Source organism: Oncorhynchus nerka, linkage group LG2, assembly GCF_034236695.1.
Source record: "Oncorhynchus nerka isolate Pitt River linkage group LG2, Oner_Uvic_2.0, whole genome shotgun sequence".
NCBI classification, from domain to species: Eukaryota; Metazoa; Chordata; class Actinopteri; order Salmoniformes; family Salmonidae; genus Oncorhynchus; species Oncorhynchus nerka.
In genome coordinates this window covers 39,240,042-39,262,337 of record NC_088397.1, presented here as the reverse complement: position 1 = coordinate 39,262,337, position 22,296 = coordinate 39,240,042, and the positions used below count along the sequence as shown (strand labels likewise).

General features: G+C 41.2%; 1 protein-coding gene across 3 annotated transcripts; it reads right to left on the bottom strand.

The window, feature by feature from the left end:
• Positions 1 to 102: 102 nt before the first annotated feature.
• Positions 103 to 21,074, bottom strand: nfs1 (NFS1 cysteine desulfurase). 3 transcript variants are annotated; one of them, XM_065026326.1, is made up of 13 exons: positions 20,996 to 21,074; positions 13,184 to 13,260; positions 12,882 to 12,998; positions 12,710 to 12,793; positions 12,323 to 12,475; positions 12,040 to 12,133; positions 11,798 to 11,962; positions 11,350 to 11,507; positions 10,901 to 11,006; positions 10,493 to 10,574; positions 1,756 to 1,839; positions 1,476 to 1,565; positions 103 to 1,135 (listed from the first exon to the last, which is right to left on the bottom strand). In XM_065026326.1, the coding sequence occupies exons 1-13, from the start codon at positions 21,048 to 21,050 to the stop codon at positions 1,072 to 1,074; spliced, it is 1,329 nt and encodes a 442-aa protein (XP_064882398.1). In that variant the 5' UTR covers positions 21,051 to 21,074; the 3' UTR covers positions 103 to 1,071. The 3 variants fall into 3 exon arrangements, with proteins under 3 accessions (XP_064882398.1, XP_029525251.2, XP_029525260.2); XM_029669391.2 differs by lacking the exon at positions 20,996 to 21,074 and adding an exon at positions 13,678 to 14,125; XM_029669400.2 differs by lacking the exon at positions 20,996 to 21,074 and adding an exon at positions 13,678 to 14,091 and having other exon boundaries at positions 11,798 to 11,932.
• Between the last annotated feature and the right edge of the window lie 1,222 nt (positions 21,075 to 22,296).

The following is a 22,296-nucleotide window of genomic DNA, read 5'->3' as shown; positions in this document are numbered from 1 at the left end:
AAATGCTGTACTAACTCAATATACTATAATTAAATCAGAGCACGTGGAGAATAATTTAAGAACCAATCGACCAACTACATAAAATACTAACATAATTCAGGGTCAGGCCGAATCAAATGTTTATTGGAGTATATGCATGTATGTATGTATTATGTGAGATTAGATTGCTGTTGGACATTATGGAAAGACATTTTGGGAAGAGTAATGAGTCTGCTGTGCCATCTGCTGCATGTACAAACAGAAACAAGCACTGTAAATGTTCAGTCACGGTGGTGGTAGATTATACTGATGTAATAAAACAGCTGGCCATGTAAATGGGTTTGCATACTTCCCTCACATGTTCAAATCAGTTTAAATGGTAACATGCGAGATTCATACAAACAATACACATTTTGCCAGAGACTGTATACAAACCAACTGGGGAGAATTTCCATGATTGGAAGACTATTAACCTACAAGATTGGCATTAAATTTCACACATTGAGATGAGGGCAATATTTTATCAATTTCCTCCTTTAGTGACATGAAACCTGTACTTTAACCTTGTTAGCATGCTGTCAACATATAATGACTTATCCATGAATTAAATGTTATGTTGCACATGCTACATGAATTAACCATTCTGTAACTTGCTCTCAGTCATGGAATCCCATGGTCAAAGCAGCTGAGAAATTATGTTAAGAGCACTTGTAAAGAAGAGGAAGGTAATGCACACAAATTTATGCTCCCAATTAAATGCTTTAAGGGACTTTGTTCTTTACAAGGTTTCTTTATTTTATAGCCCAGCACCTACATTTTTAAGGATGTGCGTATGAACACAAACTTTAACTACTTAAAAGCACAATATATGCATCAATGATAATACTTTGTCAAATACAAAAAGGAACAAATTATTCAGGTCTACCAATACAAAATCTAGTCATAAGCCTACACTAAAGTAAGTCAGGAAGTTGTGCGTGTTTCTTGACAGTAGAAATAATTACCACTCATCACAGGAGTGGCATAGTATGCAGCAAACTAAACAAGCTTAGTATTCACAATGCTCTTAGGTATGTTTCCTGAAGGCTTTCTTTAGTGCTGCGTCCATTTGATGCTCTTCAGATCGATTCCTTCTTGCACCATCTCCCACAAGGGGCTGAAGAGAAAAAGTTGGACAACAATGAATACATTAACCTATGAGTGCATTGATAATATTGCAAATTAAAAGGCTTATTTATTATAAAGTATTTCATTAGATCATTAACACTATTGTGTACAAAAAAATATTACAATCTCTTTCCACCAGTAAATTCCTAGTTAAGTGACATTCAGCATGTACATTTTGCGGTGGTTTCCTAGATGCAGATTAGACACAGATTGAGCCTGGACAAAAAAAAGCACGTTCAATGGAGATTCTCCATTAATCTTGATTTGTAGTCCAGGACTAGTCTTAATCTGTCTCTGGTAAACCACTGTATGCATGCTATTCCACTCACCTCATCTCTCTCAGGCGTTTGACCTGCTGAATGCACTTGTCCGCTGTATAGTCCACTTCTGCCTCCGTGCTAAATCGTCCGATTCCAAATCTTCAGGTATTTGGAGTAACAACAAAAACAGACTAGGTAAAACACCAAAATAATACCATTCAGCTGCAACATGTTATTCTTGACCCTGCTCTTTTGTAATTAGGAATGATCAAAATAAACATTTAAATCTTTCAAATCCCATGACCATCCATTTGAGCTTCCTTGAGTTGTGTTCCTAACTGTTACTCACCTGATTGAGGAGTGGGCCAGGTCCTCATCTGTTCCAATAGCTCTCAAGACATATGAAGGCTCCAATGAAGCAGAAGTGCAGGCACTGCAGGAAGATAGCATCATCAACGTACAGTATTTATTTGGATCCAACTTAATAGCTGCTAATCCATTTGATATACACTACTGTTCAAAAGTTTGGGGTCATTTAGAAATGTCCTTGTTTTTGAAAAAGGCAATTTTATAACATAAAATAACACAAAATTGATCAGAAATACAGTGTAGACATTATTAATGTTGTAAATTACTATTGTAGCTGGAAACTGCAGATTTATGGAATATCTACATAGGCATACAGTGGCCCATGATCACTCCATTGTTCCAATGGCACGTTGTGTTAGCTAATCCAAGTTAATAATTTTAAAAGGCTAATTGATCATTATAGAAAACCCTCTTGCAATTATGTTAGCACAGCTGAAAACTGTTGTGCTTATTAAAGAAGCAATAAAATTGGCCTTCTTAAGACTAGTTGAGTATCTGGAGCATCAGCATTTGTGGGTTCAATTACAGGCGCTGTTCTTGTTGAGAAATTACCAAGAAACTGAAGAGCTCGTACAACGCTGAGGCAAGATAGCGCCGGAGAAGGCAGACGTTTTACGGGCCCACAACCGATTGTGTTTTTTGTTTGTTTATTTGCATTGTTTGACTTATTTTTTAAATTATTTTGTACATAATGTTGCTGCTACCGTGTCTTATGACCAAAAATAACCTCTGGACATCAGGACTGTGATTACTCACCACGGATTGGCAGAATCCATTTTTTCCTTTGAGAAGGCCGACGCGAATGATGTACTGCTTTCTCAGGAACAGGCCCAGATCCAAGTGATTTGCGTGAAGAGGCAGAGAAAAAGGGTCCGGATGGCTGCCTTCTGAGAACCCGTAGGCGATCTAATAAACCCCCACTTCCTTCCATTCTGCTAGCAAACGTGTAATCTTCTGACAATAAACTAGATGACTTACGAGGAAGATTAAACTACCAACGGGACATTAAACTGTAATATATTATGCTTCACAGAGTCATGGCCGAACGACGAGACTATCAACATACCGCTGGCAGGTTATACTCTGCACCAGCAGGACAGAACAGCGGTAAAACAAAGGCCAGCGGACTATAAGGAATTCTTGAGCTATTGCTCGCCAGAGATAGAGTATCTCATGATAAGCTGTACACCACACTAACTACTTAAAAAGTTTTTGTATTTTTCATTGCTGTTAACATACCACCACAGTCAGAGGCTGGCACAAAGACAGCATTGAATGAGCTGTATTCCGCCATAAGCAAACAGGAAACCGCTCACCCAGAAGAGGTGCTCCTAGTAGGTGGGGACTTTAATGCAGGGAAACTTAAATCCGTTTTCCCAAATTTCAATCAGCATGTTAAATGTGCAACCAAGAGAGAAAAAAATAACCTCTCGAACACCTTTACTCCACACAGAGACGCATACAAAGCTCTCCCTCACCCTCCATTTGGCAAATCTAACTATAATTATATCCTCCTGATTCCTGCTTACACGCAAAAATTAAAGCAGGAAGCACCAGTGACTTGGTCAATAAAAGTGGTCAGATGAAGCAGATGCTAAACTACAGGACTGTTTTGCTGGCACAGACTGGAATATGTTCTGGGATTCCTCTAATGGCATTGAGGAGAACACATTAGTCTTTAGTCCGACGAACCATCAAACAGGCAAAGTGTCAATACAGGACTAAGATCGAATCGTACTCCATCGGCTTTGGCAAGGCTTGTAGTAAACCATTAGACTACAAAAGGGAAGCACAGCCGAGAGCTGGCCGGTGACACGAGCCTACCAGACGAGCTAAACTACATCTACACTCGCTTCAAGGCAAATAACACTGACACATGCATGAGTACCAGCTGTTCTGGAGACTGATCACGCTCTCCTCAGCCGATATGAGTAAGACCTTTAAACAGGTCAACATTCACAAGGCCACAGGGCCAGACGGTTTACCAGGACGTGTACTGCGAGGATGCGCTAAACAACTGGCAAGTGTCTTCACTGACATTTTCAACCCCTCCCTGTCTAAGTCTGTAATACAAAGGAGTTTTAAGCAGACCACCATAGTAACTGTGCCCAAGAACACTAAAGTAACCTGCCTAAATGACAACAACTGACCCGTACCACTTACGTCTGCAGCCATGAAGTGCTTCGAAAGGCTGGTAATGGCTCACATCAACAACATTATCCCAGAAACCCTAGACCCACTCCAATTTGTATACCACCCCAACAGACCCACAGATGATGCAATCTCCATTGCACTCCACACTGTCCTTTCCCACCTGGACAAAAGGAACACCTACGTGAGAATGCTATTCATTGACTACAGCTCAGCGTTCAACAGCATAGTGCCCTCAAAGCTCATAAGTTAAGGACCCTGGGACTAAACACCTCCCTCTGCAACTGGATCCTGGACTTCCTGACGGGCCGCCCCCCAGTTGGTAAGGGTAGGTAACAACACATCCGCAACGCTGATCCTCAACACGGGCACCTCAGGGGTACGTGCTCAGTCCCCTCCTGTACTCCCTGTTCACTCACGGCTGCACGGCCAGGCCCGACTTCAACACCATCATTAAGTTTGCCGATGACAACACTGTTCAGACAACGGCAAAACAACCTATAGGGAGGAGATTAGAGACCTTGCCGTGTGGTGCCAGGACAACAACCTCTCCCGCAATGTTATCAAGACAAAGGAGATGATTGTGGACTACAGGAAAGAGGACCAAGCACGCCCCCATTCTTATCAACCAGGCTGCAGTGGAGCAGGTTGAGAGCTTCAAGTTCCTTGGTTTCCACATCACCAACAAACTAACAAATGTCCAAGCACACAAAGACAGCTGTGAAGACAAATGACAAAACCTATTTCCCCTGCAGCTCTACAGCTGCACCATCGAGAGCATCCTGACTTGTTTCGTCACTGACTGGTATGGCAACTACTATGCCTCTGACTGCAAGGCACTACAGAGGGTAGTGTGAAAGGTCCAGTACATTACTGGGGCCAAGCATCCTGCCATCCAGGATCTCTATACCAGGCAGCGTCAGAGGAAGGCCCTAAAAATTGTCAAAGACTCCAGCCACCCTAGTTACATACTGCTCTCTCTGCTACCGCGCGGCAAGCGGTACCGGAGCACCAAGTCTCGGTCCAAGAAACTTCTAAACCACTTCTACCCCCAAGCCATATAACTCCTGAACAGCTAATCAAATGGCTACCCAGACCATATGCAATGCCCCCCCTTACACCGCTGCTACTCTTATCATCTATGCATAGTCACTTTAATAACTCTACCTACATGTACATATTACCTCAACTAACCGGTGCCCTCGCACATTGTACCGGTACCCCCTGTATATAGTCTCGCTATTGTTATTTTACCGCTGCTCTTTAGTTACTTTTATTTTTAACTATTTTTTTAAACTGCATTGTTGGTTAAGGGCTCGTAAGTAAGCCCTTAAGTAAGCATTTCACTAGTCTGTTTGATTTGACTACTCCTTCATAGAACAGCACAAACGGGCTCTAACCAAAACAGGAAGAGTGGGAGGCCCCGGTGCACAAATGAGCAAGAGGACAAGCACATTAGAGTGCCTAGTTTGAGAAACAGATGCCTCACAAATCCTCAACTTGCAGCTTCATTAATTAGTACCCGCAAAACACCAGTCTCAACATCAGTGAAGAGGCGACTCCGGGATGCTGGCCTTGTAGGCAGAGTTCCTCTGTCCAGTGTGTGTTTTTTTTGTTGCCCATCTTAATCTTTTATTTTTATTGGCCAGTCTGAGATATGGCTCTCTTTGCAACTCTGCCTAGAATGCCAGCTTTCTGTATTTGCCTCCTCACTGTTGACGTTGAGACTGGTGTTTTGCGGGTACTATTTAAGAGTTATGAGATCTTCAGTTTCTTGGCAATTTCTCACATGGAATGGCCTACATTTCTCAGAACAAGAATAGACAGGCAAGTTTTTCAGAAGAAAGTCTTTGTTTCTGGCCATTTTGAGCTGTAATCGAATGCCCTAATGCTGATGCTCCAGATACTGAAGTAGTCTAAAGAAGGCCAGTTTTATTGCTTCTTTAATCAGACAACAGTTTTCAGCTGTGCTAACGTTATTGCAAAAGGGTTTTCTAATGATCAAATAGCTTTTTAAAATGATCAACTTGGATTAGCTAACACAACATGACATTGGAACACAGGAGTGATGGTTGCTGATAATGGTACGTCCATGTAGATATTCCATTAAAATAAAATAAATTAAAATCAGCCATTTTCAGCTACAAGTCATTTACAACATTAACAATGTCTACACTGTATTTCTGATCAATTTTTTTGTTATTAAATGGACAAAGTGCTTTTCTTTCAAAAACAAGGACATGTGACCTCACACTTTTGAACGGTAGTGTGTACATACACAGTACCGGTCAAAAGTTTGGACACCTACTCATTCCATGATTTCTTTATTTTTACTATTTTCTACATTGTAAAATAATAGTGAAGACATTTTAACGATGAAATAACACATGTAACAACCAAGAAAGTGTTAAATAAATCAAAATATATTTGAGATTCTTTAAAGTAGCCACCCTTTGCATACTCTTGACATTCTCTCAACCAGCTTCATGAGCCAGTCACCTGTAATGCATTTCAATTAACAGGTTTGCCTTGCAAAAAGTTCATTTGTGGAATTTCTTTCATGCATTTGAGCCAATCAGTTGTGATATACAGAGGATAGGGCTATCTGGTAAAAGACAAAGTCCATATTATGGCAAGAACAGCTCAAATAAGCAAAGAGAAACAACAGTCAACAATCACTACTTTAAGACATGAAGGTTAGTCAATACATTTAATTTCAAGAACTTTGAAAGTTATTCAAGTGCAGTTTCAAAAACCATCAAGCGTTATGAAACTGGCTCATGAGGACCGCCGCAGTAAAGGAAGACCCAGATTTACCTCTGCTGCAGAGGATAAGTTCATTTAGAGTTACCAGCCAAATTGCAGCCGGAATAAATGCTTAAGAGTTCAAGTAACAGACATCACAACATCAACTGTTCAGAGAAGACTGCATGAATCAGGCCTTCATGGTCGAATTGCTGCAAAGAAACCACTAAAAGGACACCAATAAGAAGAAGAGACTTGATGGGGCCAAGAAACATGAGCAATGGACATTAAACTGGTGGAAATCTGTCCTTTGGTCCGAGTCCAAATTTGAGATGTTCTGTTCCAAACGCCATGTCTTTGTGAGATGCAGAGTAGGTGAACGGATTATCTCCAGAAGTGTGGTTCCCACCGTGAAGCATGGAGGAGGTTGTGTGATGGCACTTTGCTGGTGACACGGTCAGTGATTTATTTGTAATTCAAGGAACACAACCTGCAGGGCTACCACCGCATTATGCGGCGATACGTCATCCCATCTGGTTTGTGCTTAGTGGGCCTATCATTTGTTTTTCCAACAGGAAAAATTACCCAACACACCTCCAGGCTGGGTAAGGGCTATTTTTACCAAGGAGGAGAGTGATGGAGTGCTGCATCAGATGACCTGGCATCCACAATCACCCAACCTCAACCCAATTGAGATGGTTTGGGATGAGTTCGACCACAGAGTGAAGGAAAAGCAGCCAGCAAGTGCTCAGCATATGTGGGACCTCCAAGACTGTTGGAAAAGCATTCCAGGTGAAGCTGGTTGAGAGAAGACCAAGAGTGTGCAAAACTGTCATCGAGGCAAAGGGTTGGCTACTTTGAAGCATCTCAAAATATTTGGATTTGTTCAACACTTTTTTGGTTACTTCATGATTTCTTTATGAAGGAGAGAATGGACATACAGGATGTTAGGCCAGCAGCACCTGATTTCTTTATGAAGGAGAGAACGGACATACAGGATGTTAGGCCAGCAGCACCTGATTTCTTTATGAAGGAGAGAACATACATTCAGGATGTTAGGCCAGCAGCACCTTATTTCTTTATGAAGGAGAGAACAGACATACAATCAGTGCTGTTCATTTGATTTGTTTACATAGTTGTATTGTTCTTACTTGCACATTGCTTTACTTGTGTTTCTTTTATATGCAAATTTGATTGCACTAGGGAAACTTAACTCATGACCACATGGTGCCATCTTTAATGTTCATGCACAAAGTGCATAGGTGCTGCTAATTTTATTTGTTGTTTTTTGGCTTTCAATATAACTTGTTGAAATTATTTCAGTGTGTGTATCAGTACATTTTGAACATTTCCAGCACATTTTAATAATAATAATATCGCTATAATACTGATAACCGTGATAATTTTGGTCACTAATCGTGATATGAAATTTTCATACCGTTTAATCTCGAATTAATAAATATATGTATGTGTAGGAGCGCACACACACACACAATAAGTTGGGTGAATTTTGGCCCATTCCTCCTGACAGAACTGGTGTAACTGAGTCAGGTTTGTAGGCCACCTTGCTCGCACACGCTTTTTAGTTCTGGCCACAAATTGTCTATAGTATTGAGGTCAGGGCTTTGTGATGGCCACTCCCAATACCTTGACTTTGTTGTCCTTAAGCCATTTTGTCACAACTTTGGAAGAATGCTTGGGGTCATTGTTCAATTGTAAGACCCATTTTACGACCAAGCTTTAACTTAAGACTGATGTCTTGAGATGTTGCTTTAATATATCCACATCATTTTCCTTCCTCATGAATTCATCTATTTTGTGAAGTGCACCAGTCCCTCCTGCAGCAAAGCACCCGAAGAAACATGATGCTGCCACCCCCATGCTTCATGGTTGGAATGGTGTTCTTCGGCTTGCAAGCATCACCCTTTTTCCTCCAAACATAACGATGGTTATTATGGCCAAACAGTTCTATTTTTGTTTCATCAGACCAGAGGACATTTCTCCAAAAAGTAAGATCTTTGTCCCCATGTGCAGTTGCAAACCCTAGTCTGGCTTTGTTGTGGCGGTTTTGAGCAGTGGCTTCTTCCTTGCTGAGTGGCCTTTAAGGTTATGTCGATATAGGACTCGTTTTACTGTGGATATAGATACTTTTGTACCCGTTTCCTCCAGCATCTTCACAAAGTCCTTTGCATTTGTTCTGGGATTGATTTGCACTTTTCACACCAAAGTACATTCATCTCTAGGAGACAGAACGCATCTCCTTCCTGAGTGGTATGACGGCTGCGTGGTCCCATGGTGTTTATAGTTGTGAACTATTATATGTACAGGTGAACGTGGTACCTTCAGGCGTTTGGAAATTGCTCCAATGATGAACCAGACTTGTGGAGGTCTGCAATTTTTTGTCTGAGGTCTTTGCTGATTTCTTTTGATTTTCCCATGTCAAGCAAATAGGCACCAAGTTTGAAGTTAGGCCTTGAAATACATCCACAGGTACATCTCCAATTGACTAAAATTATGTAAATTAGCTTATCAGATGCTTCTAATGCCATGACATCATTTTCTGGAATTTTCCAAGCTGTTTAAAGGCACAGTCAACTTAGTGCATTTAAACTTCTGACCCACTGGAATTGTGATACAGTTAATTATAAGTGAAATAATCTGTCTGTAAACAATTGTTGGAAAAATGACTTGTGTCATGCACAAAGTAGATGTCCTAACCGACTTGCTAAAACTAGTTTGTTAACAAGAAATTTGTGGAGTGGTTGAAAAACGAGTTAATGACGCCAACCTAAGTGTATGTAAACTTCCGACTTCAAGTGTGTGTGCGATATTATTTACATATAAAAAACAAATCTATATATAAAAAACAAATGATAGTCCCACTAAGCGCAAACCAGATGAGACGGCGTATAACTGCAGAATGTTGTGGTAGTCATGCTGGTTAAGTGTCACCATACCTCCTCCTCCATGCTTCATGGTGGGAACCACACATGCGGAGATCATCCGTTCACCTACTCTGCATCTCACAAAGACACGGTGGTTGGAACCAAAAATCTCAAACTTGGACTCAGACCAAAAGGACAGATTTCCACCCATCTGATGTCCATTGCTCGTGTATTCTTGGCCCAAGCAAGTCTCTTCTTCTTATTGTTGTCCTTTAGTAGTGATTTATTTGCAGCAATTCGACCATGAAGGCCTGATTCACGCAGTCACCTGCGTGAACAGTTGATGTTGAGATGTGTCTGTTACTTGAACTCTGAAGCATTTATTTGGGCTGCAATTTCAGAGGCTGATAACTAATGAACCCATCCTCTGCAGGATACATTTTCCAGATTGACTGACCTTCATGTGTTGAAGTAATGATGGACTGTCGTTTCTCTTTGCTTATTTGAGCTGTTCTTGCCATAATATGGACTTGGTATTTTACCAAATAGGACTATCCCTATACCATCCCTACCTTGTCACGACACAACTGATTGGCTCAAACGCATTAAGGAAAGGAATTCCACAAATTAACAAGGCACACCTGTTAATCGAAATGCATTCCGGCTTCCTCATGAAGCTGCTTGAGAAAATGCCAAGACTGTGCAAAGCTGTCATCAAGGCAAAGGGTGGCTACTTTGAAGAATCTCAACTATATCTAACACTTTTTTGGTGACCCATGTGGGTTATTTAATAGTTTTGATGTCTTCACTATTATTCTACAATGTAGAAAATTTTAAAAAATAAAGAAAAACACTGGAATGAGTAGGTGTGTCCAAACTTTTGATTGGTACTGTATATAAATAAAAGCATCTAATAGCTCTTTATTTGCTACTGACCTGCCGGATGATAGAGCGACATCCTTCAGGGCCATCAACAGACTCTCTCCCTCCACGTAGGCAAAGGACAAATTAATGCATCCTGTGTCAGGCAAAGATTCAAGTTAATAATAGAGCATCAACATTTAAGGAATTCTTCACCGATTCATCAACTGACTAAAGTACAATCCACAAACTATTGTGTTTCACTTCATCTGTAGGCATATGCAAAATGCTATTGCTCTAATGTGATTATGATAATGTACAGCACAGTACTTGATTTAACTCATAAGGAATAAAGTGATTTATTTAACAGATTACCAGCCAATTACATCTAATGATTATTATGAAAAATACGAATTCCACTTCCACCCACTTATATGCCTGTGTCTATTATTCTGTCCACAAAGCCCTTGCTCTGCGCTTCACCTGGGTATCTTTGCTCCGGATCACCATTCATCACAACATCAGGGATCTCTGACATGATTTTGCGCACAAGGCGGTTTGCCAACATGGACACCCGGCTGTGATCATACTGGAAAGGAGAGAAGATCAATAAGCAACAAAAATAATAATATGTGAACTTATTCTTTCACTATAAAGAATTCACAACTACAGTAAACACTTCTCATTTACCCATCAACACAACATGCAGCAAACAATATATGTTGGAACCTTTCATATAAAGCAGTGGGGATTGGTCAGATAAAAGAACATTATCAGTTTGCTGTGCAAGTCTCAACATTCTGACTGTTTTTTCCGATGTCTTCTGACCTCAAGCTATAAAAAAAAAATGAAAACAGTAAAAACAAACAGAAGCAAGCATTGATGAACAACAACCTGTGTAAGTTTGTTTCAGGCAGTAATGAGTTGTCTACCTCTAGCTCCTGCTGGGCTATATCACAGGCTGCTCCCAGTCCCACAGCCAGAGGAGTGGGCACTGTCCCTGAGCGAAGCCCCCTCTCCTGGCCTCCACCATTCTGCAGTGGCTCCATTCGAACCCGGGGCCGGCGCCGCACATACAGTGCCCCGACCCCTGTCAAATCATAAACATACTTCACTTGTAATCACTCAATTGCTCCCACAGTTCTTACATAAACACCAACAATTAAAGGAGTGTAATATGTGGCTACACAAAAGAGTTCACTCAATGTAGTAGTCAGGCTCGTAGTCAATTCCATATCAATTCAGGAAGTAAACCGACATATCAATTACATTTTCTCTGCTTGCTTTTCAGTGATGAAAACAGGAATTTCAGTTTTGTTCCTAAATTAAAATGGAATTGAACTCCAACACTGTGATAGTATCTGATATTCAACAATGTACCTTTGGGACCATATATTTTGTGCCCGCTGATGGACATCAGGTCTACCTTCCAGTCAGATACATTGATGGGGATTTTTCCCACAGCTTGAGCTGCATCAGTGTGGAAGAACACGTTCCTTGACCGGCAGATTCGACCTGGAGAAGTGTGTGTGAAAATAATAGCGGCTAAATAAAGATAAAACTAAATGTCTCAATTTCATAGTGGATATACTTCTGAATCTATTTAGGCTAAAAAAGGTTACCTATGTCTTCGACAGGCTGCCTCACACCAATCTCATTGTTCACGGTCATCACAGACACCAAACTTGTGTCTTGACGAATTGTTTCCTCCAGTAGCTATAAAAGAAATATAAACATTTTTATATCAGCATGTGAGGTATTCAAGATATACAAACATATTGAAGAAATACGTTAACAATTGATCTTATTCTTGGTACAAGAGCAGATTGTGGAGTGGATTCATGGGGCTGTTTAAAACAGCACATCTGCCACATTTAGATAAAACAACCAAACAATTGAGCTTGCCTGTAGGTCAACCAAGCCATTAGTCTTCACAGGAAGATAGGTTATGTCAAAGCCCTCTGCCTCTAAGACTCGACAGGAGTCCAGCACACACTTATGCTCCGTCTGAGTGGTGATCACATGCTTCTTCTTGGATTTGTAAAATCGGGCCACACCCTAGGAGGAATACATTGTACGAAGAAACAAAAACAACCACTCAATTCCTTTTCCTCTTAATTGTTAGCATGTATCCTCATTTACAAATAAATTACACAGCAGAACAGTTGATTGACCTTAGCTCATTCTTATGTCTTAATCTTTCCATCAGCTGGCAGTTCTTGGCATGTATTGTTCACCCTCCCAAATCCTTGCTGTTAATCTGACTACTAAAGCGGTAAAAGGGAGACTTACTTTGATTGACATATTATTGGATTCAGTGGCACCACTTGTGAACACGATCTCACGAGGATCTGCAGCAATCAGGTCTGCCACTTGCTGTAAGGAGAAATCAAATGAAGATATGTTAGCCTTATCATCGAATGACATGATGCAATAGCTACTCAATTAATTGTAAATTAATTACCTTTCTAGCTTTCTCCATTGCACTTTCACTTTCCCAGCCATATGCATGTGTTCTGGAGTGAGGGTTACCATAATAATTAACTTGATAGGGAAGCATTGCATCCAGAACTCTTGGATCCTAGAGTCATGAGATAAAAATATACGGAGTTGAAGATTCTGTGCAGGTGGCAGTTCTCAAAGATGGCATTGGATCTTATTAATTCGCTTCAATGCAATGTTTTACAGACTTGACATGCCACCAGTTTGGTATAATTATCGTGGGAGAGGCTATAGGCTGGCAGCTAACGTTAAAGAGCCACATACCATTGGTGTTGTTGCTTGAAAATCCATGTACAGAGGTCGCAACTCATCGTTCTCCAGTTCCCTACTTTTGATCAATTCTGTAACAACACCATAATATTGTGTCATTTGGGTACAGAAAGCATACACATTTATCTGGGAAATCATTGGAAAACGTCTTATATGCATTCAGGGCAGAAAGACACTGTCACACGGATGTGATGTAACCGCATAAAAGTTGGAGAACTGGTTACGGCTGGGATGCCACGTTCAAAACAACTGAGAAATCGGACAAATACGATCTTCAAGTCGGACAACCTGAGCTCTAAAAAGAGGCCAGAGTTCCCGAGTTGGATGACCGTTGAAATCGTTTATTTCCAAAGCTCCCAGTTATTTTAAACACGGCATTATATAACGAATTTGCTGCGTCATCGAATGAGTATCATTAGCTCGCGAGCTAGCTAGATGATAAGCAGCTAATAAAACATTGTGTAAAAAAGCCGCATAAACTAAAATACCTCTCGCAACAGCATTCACGGCATAGTTTACTCGGTGGCTTTGGAACCCTCGCATGGATCCCAGAAGCTTCGTCGTAACAGTCTTCCTCATCATCTTCACAGTAATGTTTTGCTAACCTTGCTATACAGTTGTAGCTAACCTTCACCAGTGACAAACAGGATTCGCAGCGAGGAAAATAAGCTTGCAGATCTCTATGTTTGCCTGGTTTTGTGAGACCCAGGTATAACAATGTATTCGAATAACAGACTGGTTTAATTATTAAGACGCATCAAATCCTTGTCGACACGGTCATCATGTGAGGAACCGTCAAAATGGCAGCGAGGGAGTTCTATTAACCCGAGTCTATGGGCAAAAGCGGTGAGGGAGGAGCGCCATTCTCAAATAGAACAGTAATCTGCACCGTTTGGTCATGTTGTCAACAAGGCAGCAGGGTGCATCGTCCAGAAACATACAACATCTCTTTCCCATAAACTATATGTTCGTAATTTAATTGGGAAGGTAGATAAAGCCTTTATATGAAAAGCAATCACTTTTGCAGGAGTAAACACAGATTCATACTCATTACCATACTATTGAACGCCATTTGGGGGTTTTGGGTGTCAAAAAAACACACACATCAAATAATCCTGTTTGACGTTTCAAATACACTTGTTGACCAATCAGGACCGGAATATGACTGCACGTGACATAATTTAACACGTTCATAACATTTTTACGTAGATATTACACAATCCCTCGTATTTCATAACGATTGTTATGATGCTGGTAAAATGTTGTCTAACTCACTTGCTGCGCTTGAGCTCAGACACACTTCCCCAAACTCTGGGAGAGTGCTGGGATTTTTTTTTAAAGGTAGCTAGCTGATGTATGCAAATAATGTTCTTCCCCAAAAACAAAACGACATAATCTGTTTCAGTAGTTATAGTTAACTAGCTAACTATCTAGCTAGGTGTCATAATCTAAAATACCCCTAACATGTTTCAAACAGACCACCATAGTCCCTGTGCCCAAGAAAGCGAAAGGTAACCTGCCTAAATGATTACCGCCCAGTAGCACTGAGGTCGGTAGCCATGAAGTGCTTTGAAAGGCTCGTCATGGCTCACATCAACACCAATATGCCAGAAACCCTAGACAAATCTAATTTTATTTGTCACATGCGCCGAATACAACAGGTGTAGTACACCTTACATTGAAGTGCTTACTTACAAGCCCTTAACCGACAATGCAGTTTTCAGAAAATACACAAAAAAAATAGATAAGAAAAACAAATAATTAAAGAGCAGCAGTAAATAACAAAAGTGGGGCTATACAGGGGGTACCGGGTACAGGGGCACCGGTGTAATTAGGGTTATTAAAGTGGCTATGCATAGATGATAACAGAGAGCAGCAGCAGCGTGGTAGAGGGAGGGGGGGGGTGCAAATAGTCTGGGTAGCCATTTTATTAGCTGTTCAGGAGTCTTATGGCTTGGGGGTAGAAGCTGTTTAGAAGCCTCTTGGACCTAAGACTTGGCACTCCGGTACCGCTTGTCGTGCGGTAGCAGAGAGAACAGTCTATGACTAGGGTAGCTGGAGTCTGTGACAATTTTTAGGGCCTTCATCTGACACCGCCTGGTACAGAGGTCCTGGATGGCAGGATGCTTGGCCACGGTAATGTACTGGGCCGTACGCACACTACCCTCTGTAAGTGCCTTGCAGTAAGAGGCCGAGCAGTTACCATACCAGGCAGTGATGCAACCCGTCAGGATGCTCTCGATGGTGCATCTGTAAAACCTTTTAAGGATCTGAGGACCCATGCCAAATCTTTCAGTCTCCTGAGGGAGAATAGGTTTTGTTGTGCCCTCTTCCCGGCTGTCTTGGTGTGCTTGGACCATGTTAGTTTGTTGGCGATGTGGATGCCAAGGAACTTGAAGCTCTCAACCTGCTCCACTACAGCCCTGTCAATGAGAATGGGGGCGTGCTCGGTCCTCCTTTTCCTGTAGTCCACAATCATCTCCTTTGTCTTGATCACGTTGAGGGAGAGGTTGTTGTCCTTGCACCACACGGTCATGTCTCTGATCTCCTCCATATAGGCTGTCTCATCGTTGTCGGTGATCAGCCACTGTTGTGTCATCAGCAAACTTAATGATGGTGTTCGAGTTGTGCCTGGCTGTGCAGTCATCAGTGAACAGGGAGTACAGGAGGGGACTGAGCATACACCCCTGAGGAGCCCTCGTGTTGAGGATCAGCGTGGCGGATGTGTTGTTACCTAGCCTTACCACCTGGGGGCGGCCCTGTCAGGAAGTCTAGCATCCAGTTGCAGAGGGAGGTGTTTAGTCCCAGGGTCCTTAGCTTAGTAATGAGCTTTGAGGGCACTATGTTATTGAACGCTGAGCTGTAGTAAATGAATAGCATTCTCACATGTGTGTTCCTTTTGTCCAGGTGGACAAGACCCACTCCAATTGGCATAACACCCCAACAGATCCACAGATGACGCAATCTCAATCACACTCCACACTGCACTTTCCCACCTGGACAAAAGGAAGAATGCTGTTCATTGACTACATGATCACCCACGACTGCATGGCCAAGCACGACTCCAACACCATCATTAAGTTTGCAGATGACACAACAGTGGTAGGCCTGATCACCAATGATGAGACAGCAAGACAAAGGAAATTATCGTGGACTACATGAAAAGCAGGACCGAACACGCCCTCATTCACATCGGCGGGGCTGTAGTGGAGCGGGTCGAGAGTTAAGTTCCTTTGGTGTCCACATCACCAACAAACTATCATGGTCCAAACACACCAAGACAGTTGTGAAGAGGGCACGACAACACCTTTTCCCCCTCAGGAGACTGAAAAGATTTGGCACGTGTCCCCAAATCCTCAAAAGGTTATACAGCTGCAACATCGAGAGCATCCTGATAGGTTGCAACATCGCCTGGTATGGCAACTGCTTGGCATCTGACCAGTACATCACTGGGGCCAAGCTTCCTGCCATCCAGGACCTCTATACCAGGTGGTGTCAGATGAAGGCCCTAAAAATGGTTAAAGACCCCCACCCCCCTTTTTTTTTACACTGCTGCTACTCACTGTTTATTATCTATGCATATTCACTTTACCCCTACCTAGATGTACAAATTACATCGACTAACCTGTACCCCCGCATATTGACTCGGTACTAGTACCCCCTGTATATAGCCTTGTTATTGTTATTTTATTGTTACTTTTTTTTTTTTATGTATTTACTTTAGTTTATTTAGTAAATATTTTCTTAACTCTGATTCTTGAACTGTATTGGGCTTGTAAGTAAGCATATCACGGTAAGGTTTGCACCCGTAACATTTGATTTGATTCCATAAATGGTAAACATTTGCGTCACATTCAAAGGGGTACTTTTACTTTGAAGGCAAGCCGCCAATTCCACTATTGTGGTTAATCCTTATTGTTGCTACCTGTACAACACATAACCCGGTAGGGTCAAGCCTCACTGAAGTTGGCTGCTTATAACGTTAGCTTGGGTAAAAGGGTTTAGTAGCTGGCTAGGTAGTTATTTTCATAAACTGAAGTTCAATTTCCATAGGAGTTGGAAGTGGCTACCTAGCTAATACTTACGTGGATTCCTAAATCATTGCTATGAACATTGAAAATGACATGCAGTTTCTTGTCATTGTTTTCAGGCTGCTGGCATTGGTGCTAGCTAGGATGGTACCACGCATAAGCTAGCTACCCCAGAAGTTTCTAATAACATCTGTATAAACTATATTTGCAAACATTTTTGATCCTGCTCTTATTTCAAATGCGCACACAGACGTTTTCCCATTCGATCGAACAAATAATGCCTTATTACCAACACGATATTGTAAACATATCATGCATGACCTGTGTGTGTGTGCACTTTTCTTTACATCTTTGACAGTGCTACTACTGATAGTGGTGGCGCTGGGCTTGCACGTGCAAATTCAGCACCCACGACATTCTATAATAGAATTGTGTTATTTGACTTGTCAAATTAAAAGCTTATTTAACGGGTCCAATGGTGTTTCTTTTACACGCAAAGACCCAAACGGCGTTCCATACCTTTTTTTAATATATTTTTAATTATTAAATACATTTTTACTCATATCTACTACATATTTACATTGCTACATCAAACATGTCTAACAAAACAGGCATTAACAACAAAATACTAAAATATACAAAATATGTTTGTTTTTTTAATTAACATTTCTAGTGCAATTGTATTCACTCTGAAAAAATCTCATTATGTTTTTCTTGTTGTTATTCACTTGGGATAATGTCTTAAGATAATTCAATTCAATCAAAACAAAAATGTTTGGTATAGAATTGTGGAATATTTGTTTGTGTATAAAGTATTTGGCAACAAGAGTAAAAATTTAATTTGACCTTTATTTAACTAGGCAAGTCAGTTAAGAACAAATTCTTATTTTCAATGACGGACTAGGAACAGTGGGTTAACTGCCTTGTTCAGGGGCAGAAAGACAGATTTTTTTTACCTTGTCAGCAATCTTGCAACCTTTCTGTTACTAGTCCAATGCTCTAACCACTAGGCTACCTGCAGCCCCAATCATTTCAAAGGTCTTGTTGTCATTGCAATAGTAACATATTATATCCTGCATGCCAAAAACATGGGTAGTGTTCATAATGGTAAATAAGTATTCTGCAAGGTTTTCCCAAAATTCTGACACAAATAAACATTCAAAGAACAAGTGAGTCAGATTCTCACCTTTTTCACAGAAAACGCAGACATCATCAATAGCCACAAATTTGGACAACATAGAATTACATGGATATTTCTCACGTCAAATTTTAAAGTGCACTTCCTTAAATTTGTTTGGTCTACAATATTTGTAAGGCCTTAACCAAGCTTTTCTCCAAACAATGTCAGGAATAAGCATGTTCCAGAAAAATGTTCCTCTAGGCGTAAGTTGTTTCTGTGAATGGAGAATTTGTCCTATATATTTATTACAACAAGATCTCTCAAGTAAGCCCTCACCTTCGAAATTGAGTTTTGGATAAGCTTTGTGATCATTACCAAAGCTAAGATGAGTTTTCATTAGTGTAATTAGACCAGTGGGAATGGCTTTGATCACAGAAATAAACTCTCTGAGGAATTGGAAACTTATTCAATGTTTAAATTGTTCATATGTAATAATATTACCCCTGTTGTCAAAAACATCAAGAACAAAGTCAATATTCCTCTCATGCCAGCTGGGGTAGAACAATGACTTATTCCTTACAGTTATGTCTGAATTATTCCACAAAATAGCTTTATGTGGGGAAAAATTGTGCAGAAAACATATTTTCCAGGCCATTAAAGCTTGTTGTTAAAACCTAACCAATTTAGCGGGTTATCTTTCAGGAATATAATTACATTTCAGAAAAAATTGAAGAGCTCCCAACTTATTAAACATATTATTTGGAATGAAATACCATATTGAATCAGTATTGATCAAACATCTTTTCAACCAGTTGATCTTGAAAGTGTTATTTATGTCAACAAAATCCAACACTTCCAGACCGCCTTAAGCTCTTTCATTAAAGAGGACTGACTTTTTTAGTTTGTGAGACTTATTTTTCCAGATGAAGTCTTGTTGATCTCTTTACAAGTAGCGAGATTAACAAATAAAGATAATGAGATGTACACAAAGTGAGACAGAAGTATTCTCCCAAGTATAACAACATCTTTGTAGCCAATTATTAAACATATTTTTTGTTTTCTTAATTTTAGGAGAGAAATCCATATGTTGTCTGACTAAGTGTTTTTTTTTTGACAGATCTATTCCTAAATATTGAACAAAGTCCTTTACAGGAATATTTTCTATTTCTTTATCATCACAGTCAAATAAACATAAGATTTCACATTTAGAAACATTCCGTTTTAATCCTGATGCCATTGAGAATGCAGTGATAGCATTAAGGGCATGGGCGACCTGGTCTTCATCAGCCAGTTGGGAAATTTTGATTTGTTTGTTAAAAATGGTTAAGCCATACATAGTTACATTATTCAGAATATCTAGAGATAGAAGTTTCACAACCAAAATGAATAAAAATGGCAAAATTGGCCATCCCTGTCATACACTTCTGTTCATACTGAATATTTTGGATGGGTTAAGGTTCAGCAACACAGAACTATTTATATCTTTGTAAAACATGCAAATGACTTTGATAAACTGTTTGGCTTTTGTGAAAATGTTAAGTGACCTAAAGAGAAATCCATGTTCAATTGTGTCAAAGGCTTTACAGAAGTCCAAAAATAAGACAACCGCATCTGAGTCAATTGCATCTGAATAATCTAGAAGGTCCAAGACTAAACGAATGTTAGAGCTTATGTGACGGACCTTCATAAATTCTGTTTGAGTCTCATTTATAATGGTATCTATTCCTTTCTTTAATCTTTTGGCATAACACAGAGCAATCCATTTGTAATCAATATTTAATAAAGTAATTGGTCTCCAATTGTCGATGAGAGAAGTGTCTTTATCGGGCTTCGGAATCAGTGAAATAAGGCCGTGTTTCATAGTGGAGACCATTTCCCCATTTTCAATGCAATTTTGAAACATATTAAAAATAGGGTCTTCTAGTAACTCCCAACACTGTCTATAGAATTCAACTGACAGGCCATCAGGGCCAGGTGATTTCCCTTTTTTCATTGAATTCATGGCCTCACTAATTTCTTCAATTGACACAGGTGAATCGCAAACTGAGTGGAAATCATTACAATTACAGGGACATAATTCTGAATGTGGCAAATGTAGCTTTCACAACCATCTTCCGGAAATTGTGAGTTGTAAAGGTTTTCATAAAAGGAATTGACAAATGTTGATATTGTAATGGGATCTTTGCATAACACATCATTTATTTTGAGTGCAGTTATAGATTATCTTTTGAAGTTCCTCTTTTCAAGTGCAAAAAAGTAACTAGTGTTTCTTTCCCTCTCTTCAATCCATTTTGCTCTTGATCTGACAAAGCCACCCTTTGCCAGATCCGTGTAAAGCTGTTCTAATTCTAGTTGTAAATATTTAAATACAGACTCTTCTTCTTGAGATAGATTATCTTTCTTTAGAACACTGTCAAGCTTGCTCATCAACTCTTTTTCTCTAAAGTTATTTAAGTGCATCAGCTCTTTGGCACGTTTAATGGCTACATCTCTGAGTTTATATTTGAAAAATTCCCATCTACTTCCAGTCTTTTCTTGCAAAAAGTTCATTGATGTTTTCAATGAGAGTAGTATCTTTAAGAAGTGTGTTGTTTAATTTCCAATATCCTCGACAAGACATAACATGACAATACATGACAGTACCCCCCCACTCACCGAGCGCCTCCTGGCGCACTCGAGGAGGAACCCTGGCGGCAACGGAGGAAATCATCGATCAGCGAACGGTCCAGCACGTCCCGAGATGGAACCCAACTCCTTTCCTCAGGACCGTACCCCTCCCAATCCACTAGGTACTGATGACCACGGCCCCGAGGACGCATGTCCATAATCTTCCGGACCCTGTAGATAGGTGCGCCCTCGACAAGGACGGGGGGGGGGGGGGGGGGAGACGAACGGGGGCGCGAAGAAAAGGCTTGACACAGGAGACATGGAAGACCGGGTGGACGCGACGAAGGTGTCGTGGAAGAAGAAGTCGCACTGCGACAGGATTAACGACCTGAGAAATACAGAACGGACCAATGAACCGCGGGGTCAATTTGCGAGAAGCTGTCATAAGGGGAAGGTTACGAGTGGAGAGCCATACTCTCTGACCGCGACAATACCTAGGACTCTTAGTCCTACGCTTATTAGCGGCTCTCACAGTCTGCGCCCTATAACGGCAAAGTGCAGACCTGACCCTCTTCCAGGTGCGCTCACAATGTTGGACAAAAGCCTGAGCGGAGGGGACGCTGGACTCGGCGAGCTGGGACGAGAACAGAGGAGGCTGGTACCCGAGGCTACTCTGAAAAGGAGATAGCCCGGTCGCAGACGAAGGAAGCGAGTTGTGAGCGTATTCTGCCCAGGGGAGCTGTTCTGCCCAAGACGCAGGGTTTCGAAAGGAAAGACTGCGTAAGATGCGACCAATAGTCTGATTGGCCCGTTCTGCTTGACCGTTAGACTGGGGGTGAAAACCGGAAGAGAGACTGACGGAAGCCCCAATCAAACGGCAAAACTCCCTCCAAAATTGAGACGTGAATTGCGGACCCCTGTCCGAAACGGCGTCTGACGGAAGGCCATGAATTCTGAAAACATTCTCAATGATGATTTGTGCCGTTTCTTTAGCAGAAGGGAGCTTAGCGAGGGGAATAAAATGAGCCGCCTTAGAGAACCTATCGACAACCGTTAGAATAACAGTCTTCCCCGCTGACGAAGGCAGACCGGTAATAAAGTCTAAGGCGATGTGAGACCACGGTCGAGAGGGAATGGAAAGCGGTCTGAGACGGCCGGCAGGAGGAGAGTTACCGGACTTAGTCTGCGCGCAGTCCGAACAAGCAGCCACGAAACGACGCGTGTCACGCTCCTGAGTGGGCCACCAAAAACGCTGGCGAATAGAAGCAAGCGTACCCCGAACGCCGGAATGGCCGGCTAACTTGGCAGAGTGAGCCCACTGAAGAACGGCCAGACGAGTAGGAACGGGA